The sequence below is a fragment of the Mercenaria mercenaria genome, chromosome 8 (genome assembly GCF_021730395.1).
Source record: "Mercenaria mercenaria strain notata chromosome 8, MADL_Memer_1, whole genome shotgun sequence".
Classification (NCBI taxonomy): domain Eukaryota; kingdom Metazoa; phylum Mollusca; class Bivalvia; order Venerida; family Veneridae; genus Mercenaria; species Mercenaria mercenaria.
In genome coordinates this window covers 18571032-18581304 of record NC_069368.1, presented here as the reverse complement: position 1 = coordinate 18581304, position 10273 = coordinate 18571032, and the positions used below count along the sequence as shown (strand labels likewise).

The window sequence follows — 10273 nt, the reverse complement described above, 5'->3', positions numbered from 1 at the left end:
TCGTGACTGTTTATTTGCAATTTCATACGTTAGTTTGCCATATCATGACAATTCTCATTTTACATTTTCAATGTGCAACAGCAACACTAAATCTAACCTCTGTGAACTGTTTATTTGTTTTGGGTTTAACACCTTCTCCCTGTTTTCCTCTTATCCATAGTAACTGCCAACTTCCAAACATGAATCAGAGGTGGAGACAAAATGTCAGATCCATTGTCACGAGAATACACCTTGCAAAGATAAATCATGGCCCTGAGATCCATAGCTGCATTCTTCTATTGACGCTAACCGAGCTTTTGTTTTACAGCCATCGAACCCATATCATGCAAAGCGCAATCATAATAATCAATCAATTCAATGGTCAAATCACAAATTCTCAATCACAGTATCTTTTAAAAACAAATAAGGGTTTAGAGACAAAATGTTTATACATAAATTGGATATGGATGTATTTTACCATGAGATGACTACGTCAATGGTATCTTAAGTTCTTAAGTTTTAAGCTATACAATCAGAGATTACAGTAGAAATTTTCAAAATCTTCAAATTTCTTTAGTTCTTACAATAAATACATCTTACTTCAAAGTAACTGAAGAAAGTAACGCAAGGCAATACACAGTCTCCCACTGGTTAATGAACATGCAACATATTGTCTTCTTATGGTGTATGTTTGTTTTGATTTATTTAAAAATCAATTCATGTGAAAAAGTTATTGACCAGATATTGTTTCGGATTTTTTTTTTTGGTGTTCCAAATCAAAACCTCATATCAGTATGTTCACATAGATGGAAATGATGTGAAACCAAAGTTTTAGTCCTATTTGGCACCATATTACATGTACATTGAAATAAAATATGATATATGCAATCAATTTCTTCATACCAGCTGGAATCACCAAGAAACAGCAAAACCAAGTGTTCAGACCTAGTAAGTCACCTATAACAATCATGCAAAGGCAAGACAACTCTTCCAATTTTTTTCATATGCAAGTTGTTTCAAAACTGCAGGACAGAAGTGAGACACATATTAGGACTGGTGGACTGACATATTGTGAGCAAACCTATGCTCATAAAACACTGGCAGTAACAAAACAGGTGCAAACCAGAACTAAACATACGTAGATACTCCTGCAAGACATCATATTGGTAACATGTGAAAGTGCTGCAACAGAACTGAGAGACTTAGAAAAAAAAATCATATACTAATATGTATTACATGTATATCCAAACACATTTTAACAAAGTAAAGTTTTCAGAAGTTTTGACTCACTTAAATGTTAACCAAAATATGTGAAGCAGTTGCTTTAAGCATTCATGAAATGAAATTTGACATTATATACAATTACTAATTTTTCGAAGGTCAAGGTTCAATTCATTAACCTTTCTCTCACATCACTCACAAACCCCATTTTGGACGGATTTCCATGTTTTATAAAATACACTGGAACATGTACCAATAAATAGCAAAAACACACCAAAACAAAAATAATTACTAGTGATAATATTTTCATGCACATCAGTCAAAAAACAGTCATGTAAGTGCCCACAATATACTTTGGGAAAAAATGAATCTAGTTATGAAAACAGCTTATTAAACAATAATCAACTAGATTTAATACTTAATTGTTTTGAAAAGGTTGGAGAAAAAAAGTTTTCACCAAAATAAGACGTCTGTTCTGATCTATGGCTGATACTTTCTCCTACCTACAGCTGGGTACAGACCACCTAGGCATAAAGATCTGCATTCTGATATAGATGTATTGTACCCATGTTACAGCCAATGCAACTGAAATTGTGACATGGTCAGATGATGTTATCTAAACACAGATAAATGTAGCTGACATTGCTGAAACCTATTTCTGTCTATTTTTCATGTTTCAGTCAGGAACTGTTAAAAATATACAAAGTTCACTCCAACCAATCACATCAATGTAAGAATAGCAGTCACATGACTTCAAAATGGGAAAACGAATATTTTTGTACAGGGCTTATTTTCAGCCTACTGCACATGGAAGCTACTTTTTGTTCTTATGGTATCCTGCATTATGTTGTCCTCTTTGCAGAATCATCACAGGGGAATTTCTGTTAAGTGGGGAATTGGCATCGTAACCCCTCATCTGATATTCAACATTTTGATTATGGTAACCATAGTTACCAAATCCTGTGTTACCATGACCTCTATTGCTGTAATGTCTTTGGTTGTAATTGTATCTTTGTTGGTTTCCCCCATTACCTCCCCAACTCTGGTATGCTTCATAACCTTGTTGGTGTCCATATGGTTGTCTTGTGTGAGCAAACTGTTGCCCATGGTAACCATACTGTTGACCTTGGTTACCATATTGTTGGTTACCATACTGTTGCCCTTGGTAACCATACTGGTTATGACTGTTGCCATAGCTACCATCTCTTCCAAAGTCAGTATACAACTCGCACTCATCATAGGCACCTGCCAAGAAAATATGCTGATTGTATAATATTAAGGAATAAGATGTCTGTGTAATGACACCTCACAGCCACTCTGCACATTCTGGGAACTTTTTTAGCTGGCCTACTAACATGCTCAATATAGTAAAGAAACAAAAGGCTATTAGAGAGTTATTTAACACACCAAATAAAAGAAACATTTTTAAGTGTGAAAATAGAATTCACTGCATATCCAGCTGTCAATTAAATTCCCTCTCTCTGTTTAAATAATACCTTAAAACATGACCTTAGTGTAAAAATATGCCTCAGAGTTTGCAAAGATGTTGTCACTATACAAACAATTAAAACAAAATATTCCACACTTCGGTAGAATCATTTCATTAAAATTTGAATCTGATTTACTTAACCTATCTCAATTATTTTATAAAATAGTACTTTTCATTTCACATTTATTTATTTATTTTGGTTTTACGGCGCACCAACACAGTATAGGTTATATGGCGCCAAACAGGACTACAAATTTTGGTTCCACATCTTATTTACATCGAAATAAAAACATGAGGTATGGAATCAAAATTTGCAGACCTGCTGGAATCACAGAGTTACTGCAAAACCAAGTGTTAAAACCCTATTAGTCGCCTCTTAGGATCATGCAAGGGTAAGGCAGTGGTTCCAATTCTTTTCATACACAGATCGTCCCAGAACCACATGGGGCTTTCATTTCACAGGTCTGAACACTGTTCCGGGAGTCAAAATGCTAATCTAAAACTGGTGCCTTCAAAACAAAACAGATAGAACTGCTATTAGTACACAAGAAATAGTTTCGCAGAAGTTTAAATCCTAGTTTTCGTTAGTTTTGATAGCCGGAGTCACCATATTTTTAACTGTGACTGGTCATACATTTACCTCTAGGAGTCATGTTATTGTTAGCATACTGATGAGAACCAGTCCATTTAGATTCTGCAGCCTCAATCTGGCTACTGTCATCATTGTAACAATCCCAGAGACAAGTCAAAGCTTCACCAACTGATGGCTCTATTTCCTGAGAAAAAAAAAGAACATATACAACACTGCAAAAATAATATCTAGGCAACAATTAAAATTGACTTAAATTAGATACATTTTAAGCCCTGTGACCTTATCCTATGACTTACTGACCAAATAAAAAAACATTAATGGTCATCTATTTAATAAGCCCAATCAAGCTATCAAGTTTGAAGGTTCTGTATGAAGTGGTTCTCACATTATTGAACAGAAACTGTTTTTAAGGTTCAGGCCCCTGTGACCTTGACATTTGTCTTACCGACTCTCAAAACATTAGATTAGTTGCCTAATCATGCTACCAAGTCTGAATGTTCTGAGTCACATGATTCTCAAGTTATATTGTGGAAACAGTTCGCTCAACTGACAGACATATCAACCGAATTACCTATGCTAGTGACATGTGCAAAACAATATACCACTGCTTCTTCGAAGGAGAATAAAAAGTGGAATATAACCCTGTGCATTGTTGTGAAATTATGTTACAAAAAAAACCACCCCAACAATCATCTAAAGAAAATCAACCATAAAAGTTTAAGCATTAGTTGTAAAAATTCAAATAATTTAAAGAGAAATGTCTTTCCCTCCATTTCTCATATTTCCTTTGTAAGGCTTTGTTTTTTTTGTTTTGTTTTTTTAACATAGTTTTCAACAGTAATTAAGAAACACTTGGTGTTCAATTAACCTAATATGTGTTCCTAAATCCCTAACCAGTATGAACCTGTTCTCTGCATGTAGAGTTGGGTTGGCCCTATTTCTCTTTAAAATCACTGCATCACTAATCATATCCCTTAAAACCAAAGAGCATACAGATTCATATCATTCATAAGGAAATCTGAGACAGAATTAAAAGAATTTATAAGTACTTTTTCAACTTTTTTTCAACGACCATTTTTCTCAAAACCTTAGTCTGAACAATTTTTATCAAAGGTGCTACAGCAGAAATTGCACTCTATGTAAAACAGTATTATATGGTCTAAGACTGCTACTTATTAAAGTGGAATTATACGCATTTTTAAAGTAAAAATACAGCACAATAGTATGTGTGTAAAAGGTGGGAATTATAGTTTTTAATTCCATTATACCAAACATCCCTCGTTTACATTCGAGTAAAATTAACTTTTTAAATTATGACTTTCTTAGTTTGATGGGGCAGTCTTTTTAAGAAAGTCAAACTGCTTGAAATGATTGCTTCTTCAACCTCAAAAATCTCTATTATAGGGTAAGGAGATCATTGCGTACATCCTGAAGACATGAACTTTTTTTTATAAGTCAGATTTCTTATTTCTAAAGCAATCATCTTTCATATACTTATGGCATTTTGTTAATTAACCATTTAAATGCACGCAACCGAAAACTTGCTTTTATAAAACATTCACCAAAAACACACTACGTGCTGTAAGATGCGCATAATGCCACTTTAACTGCTATTGGTGCATGTCAGGATCAGTAAGTAAGTGAAGAAATACCATATTCTCTTTCAATTCATCTTAACTTTTTTTATATTTCTTTTTAAATATATTCTTTTCCCAAAGCAAATCGCCTACAAATTGTTTTTTCAGAGAGTTTTGGACAAAATTTAAGCATTTTTAATTCAAAATTCAAGCACTTTTTCCAGTCTTTTAAGGTTTCATTTGAGTTTTAAGGAAGTTTCAAGCACTGGTATCAAATTCAAGGCCTTTTCAAGGTCTATGTAAAACCTATAGATATGTAAGTGAATATTTACCTGACCATCCCTGCTGACCTGGACTCTCTTGTTCTCATTCCAGGGGTTAAGTAAATGATGTGTTGCTTGAAACTGAAGGTTACCCCTGCAAAAAGATAATCACCCCATTCTACTTCTATGACTGATAATGCAACTGTTCCTAGTCTACTGTACCTATTCTACCTGAGGAAGTGCTGGCCCATGCTTGAAATGTCCGGTTGGGCATGGGGGATTTTTCTCCATCTCTAAATATTTTTGTTGGATTTAATGTTGCACCACCACAATTATAGATCATATGATGGTGGAGGAAGACCTCAAGTGCTTCTACATGCATTATTTCATCACAGGCCGATACCAGAGTAGAACCACCGACCTTTCATAAGCCAGCTAGAAGGCTTTCTCATATGAAGAATTCAATGCCCAGAGTGAGGCTTGAACCCACATCAGTGAGGGGCATCAGCGACCCTAACCACTAAAGTTCCCATTTGACTTAACTTGTGTTTCTTTGACTTACAACTCAACAAAAACAAAAGATGCCAATAGAAAAAGACACATTTCCCGAAATTTGGAGTGCCCTTGCCTGTGTGTTAGGGTTAAGAATTAGGCCTTTGTCTCTGGCTTTGATTTTAGAGAATGAAAATGACTCTCGTGCGACACAGCTTCTCATCACGATAAACATTTGTGACAAGTTTCATTGGAGTCCATTCAATTATTGAGAAGCTACAGCTGAGACATGAAGTGTTTTGGCCAGATGGACCAATTAACATAGAAATATAGAGACAGTCAGTATGATTACTTGTCTCCCTTTAATGGCTATAAAAACACACTCTACCTTCAAGAGTAGTCTGCACATGGTTTTTAACATATGGGTGCACTGGACTTAATTACTTCCTTAACATTCAACTTCCCAAACTGACTGTTCTTTCTGTTCTAATTTCAACTTGTCTTATACAGCCACCTGTCTTAGACAGCCAAATTGTGTCAGACCCTTTGCTGGCTGCTTAACACAGCTTTGACAATACACTGAATTAAAACCTTTTGATACTCCTATGCTGCATTTTTTCTTTTTAGCATCACCAAAATACTGCCAAATTTAGAATCAGTCAAAATTACAAAAGATTAAATCTTCATTCAAGACTTAAATTTACCCATAAAGTGATAAAAATCTAAGTTTTCACAAGGATTTGTTTTTCACAAAATTATAAAACAAGAGCTGTCTCCATAGGATGACATATGCCCCCGATGGCACTTTAAATGAGTAGTTATGGCCGATGTAAGAGTTTAGGACCTTTGACCTACGGAGCTGGGTCTTGCGCGCGACACGTCGTCTTACTGTGCCACACATTCATGCGTAGTTATTTTAAAATCCATGCATGAATGACAAAGATATGGACCGGACACGCCCATCAATGCACTATCATGAAAAATGACCTTTAACATCTAAGTGTGACCTTGACCTTTGAGCTACGGACCTGGGTCTTGCGCGCGACACGTCGTCTTACTGTGGTACACATTCATGCCAAGTTATTTGAAAATCCATCCATGGTTGACAAAGATATGGACCGGACACGCCCATCAATGCACTATCCTTTAATGTCTAAGTGTGACCTTGACCTTTGAGCTACGGACCTGGGTCTTGCGCGCGACACGTCGTCTTACTGTGGTACACATTCATGCCAAGTTATTTGAAAATCCATCCATCGATGACAAAGATATGGACCGGACACGCCCATCAATGCACTATCCTTTAATGTCTAAGTGTGACCTTGACCTCTGAGCTACGGACCTGGGTCTTGCGCGCGACACGTCGTCTTACTGTGGTACACATTCATGCCAAGTTATTTGAAAATCCATCCATCGATGACAAAGATATGGACCGGACACGCCCATCAATGCACTCTCCTTTAATGTCTAAGTGTGACCTTGACCTTTGAGCTACTGACCTGGGTCTTGCGCGCGACACGTCGTCTTACTGTGGTACACATTCATGCCAAGTTATTTGAAAATCCATCCATCGATGACAAAGATATGGACCAGACACGAAAATTGCGGACAGACTGACAGACTGACAGACCGACAGACTGACAGACGGACAGACGGTTCAAAAACTATATGCCTCCCTTCGGGGGCATAAAAACTGATAAGGTAGCAAGAATTTAACCTCTTGCAAAAACGTCTGATTTTAGGAAGCTTACCTTTTTATCCAATCCACTGAGAACACCCCACCCTGCCCATTGTAGTCTGACGACCTTTCTGCACCAACACAAGATGACATGATTGCATAACCTTGGAAATGACCACTGCCTTGGATAGAATATATCAGGTAAACTGTGCTTCCCTCCTGAAAAATAAGTAGCCCTCCATATGTACATTAAAATATGAAACAAAGTGCACCAAATATGACAAATGGCAATTTCTATCCCATCACAATGTTCTCTAAATGCTGGTATTCATTGTATGGTACAGAATCCAACGTTCTCATATGAGCTTAAAGTGGCATTATGCGCATCTAACTACACATAGTGTGTTTTTGGTGAATGTTTTATAAAAGCAATTTTCTGTTGCTGTGCATTTAAATGTGTTCAATCAATGAAAATGCCACATAAGTATTTGAAGTTGATGCTTTAGAAATAAAGAAATCAGTCTAATAAAATAAAAGTTATTTTCTACAATCTTCTATGCAGTGATCTCCCTTACCTATAGGTAGAGATCTAAAGGGAAGCAACTCCTGCATGCAGTTTGACTTTTCTTAAAAGCCCCAGTCAAAAGAAAAGTCATATTTGGAAAGTTATTATTTCATACTGGTAACAGGAAGAGTTTGGTATATTGGGTTAAAAGCTGTAATTTCCTCCACCCTTTCTACACACACTACTTCAGCCAGACTTTTACTTGAAAAAGCCCATAATTCCACTTTAATTTACTTTAAAATAGTGTAGACATACAATATGAGAATACATAATACGTAATCTGGGGATTATTTCTAATTTTCATAATAAACAGTGGGATGGGGTGGGGTGAGGGCAAAAAAACTGACAAAAAATATTAGGACATACACTTTTAACACACCTGAAATGCCTTGTTTAACCTCTGTTCATTTGCCTTTGATGTTGCCCATGCTCCTTTGTTAATTGATATATCAATGTTCCTCTGACTGCTACACTTCATGATGAAATACCTGGCTGCACCAGACCCACTAGCCATAGGACTGTGAAATGGTGATCCTTTGTCACTGCCATGCTGACTCAGACTAGGACTGTTGTGCTGAGAGTTATCTCCTGACTTGTTCATCTCTGTAAGTAAAATCAAATATAATTTCTTGAAAAGATGCCAATGAAAACATTTGCTGGACTCAAGTCTTTTCAAACCATGTTTATTTATTTTATTCTGTTGGGTTTAATGTCATGCCAACACAATTATAGGTCATATGGCGACTTTCTAGCTTTGGTAGGGGCGGAAGACCCCAGGTGTCCCTCCGTGCATTATTTCATCATGAGCGGGCACCTGGGTAGAACCACCGACCTTCCATAAGCCAGCTGGATGGCTTCCTCACATGAAGAATTCAAAGCCAAGACTGAGGCTTGATTTGAAGTCAGCGACCTTAACCACTCGGCCACGGAGGCCCCTTTCAAACCATGTGATCCTGGGTCTATTTAGGTTATAAAACTGAATTTTAACACATATCTCAAATCTCAAGCATCTCATTGGTTGACTCCGAGCTCAATCCAGGTGTCGTCTGCTGTTGAGAAATTTTAGGTGGCACTGAGATATGTTTTAATAAATATTCTCTTCATAAAATAATGATTTTTTACATTACTGTTTCCTGATGCCATTTTCTGATACAACATTACCTTTTATTTACTGTTTAGTGAACAACAAATGAAACCAGTCCTGCTTCCAAGTTAAAATATGTGTTTTTACAATATCAAGTTTGGAGACCAGTCTACCACATACAACCTAGTAAATGGTCAATTTTAAATTTGTGCCAAGAATCAACCCATCAGCTGCTGGGGTTTTTAGACTAAACTCCAAATGTGAGTTCTGTAACATCATAACCTGATTTTTCAGTACACAAGAGACATTTGAGCCGTGCCATGGAAAAACCAACATAGTGGGTGTGAGACCAGCATGGATCCAGACCAGCCTGCGCATCCGCGCAGTCTGGTCAGGCTCCATGCTGTTCGCTTTTAAAGCCTATTGGAATTGGAGAAACTGTTAGCAAACAGCATGGATCCTGACCAGACTGCGCGGATGCGCAGGCTGGTCTGGATCCATGCTGGTCGCACACCCACTATGTTGGTTTTCCCATGGCACGGCTCATTTAAATAAACAAATAAAACTGTGATCCTTCTACACTATGGTGTAGAAATAAATTTACAGAAAATATAGATCAAACAGGAAGCTACTTACTTGGTGACATGAAATCTCTTCTCTTTGTAGGAGTACCAGATGCCTTCTTGGCTGATGTGGAGAATCTATGCCATGTGTTGTCTGAGGACTCGTGTTGCGTACTCTGCCCATGGCCCGCATAACCTCCTGACATTATACTCTCTGCAGCTAAGTTAATAAAAACAAAGATCTTAAAACTAAATCAGATCTGAACACTCATAAAATAAATCAGATCTGGACCCTCATAAGAACAAATCGCAAAATCTTGTTAAATGAGATCTCATCTATCTATGAAGACTCCTTTTTTCTCAATCTATTAAATAACAATATCACAATGATGAAAGATGGTTTCAATTTTAACATCAAATACAATTATAGGTCATATGGCAACTTTCCAGCTTCTCACATTGGAGGAAGACTCAGGGTGCCCCTCTGCACCTTATTACTGGCACAGGCAGACATCTAGGTAGAACCACAAAGCTTCCGTAGACCTACTGTCTTCCTCAAAAGCAAGGTTTAAGACCCACTGCGGTCAGGGGCAAGTCAGGGACATCAACCACTAGACCACAATCAGATGTATACATTGATAACAACCTGAAATACCCGCCGTTACATAACTGAAATACTGTTGAAAAACGGCATTAAACCCAAAACAAACAAACAACCCTGAAATAAGCAGAGAGAGACCTTTTACCGCTGCTTTTGTTGCATTTAACAT

General features: G+C 37.0%; 1 protein-coding gene across 2 annotated transcripts in view; it reads right to left on the bottom strand.

Annotated features, from left to right (window-relative positions):
- Positions 1-752: 752 nt before the first annotated feature.
- LOC123522942 (3'-5' RNA helicase YTHDC2-like) overlaps positions 753-10273 on the bottom strand; it is a 68173-nt gene continuing 58652 nt past the window's right edge. For both annotated transcript variants that reach the window (XM_045300479.2, XM_053549480.1), the window contains exons 29-34: positions 9577-9723; positions 8236-8459; positions 7365-7510; positions 5191-5275; positions 3330-3465; positions 753-2445 (exon numbers count right to left, since the gene is read on the bottom strand). In XM_045300479.2, coding sequence (XP_045156414.2) covers positions 2015-2445; positions 3330-3465; positions 5191-5275; positions 7365-7510; positions 8236-8459; positions 9577-9723 — 1169 coding nt within the window. In that variant the 3' untranslated portion in view covers positions 753-2014. The remainder of the gene's footprint in view (positions 2446-3329; positions 3466-5190; positions 5276-7364; positions 7511-8235; positions 8460-9576; positions 9724-10273) is intronic.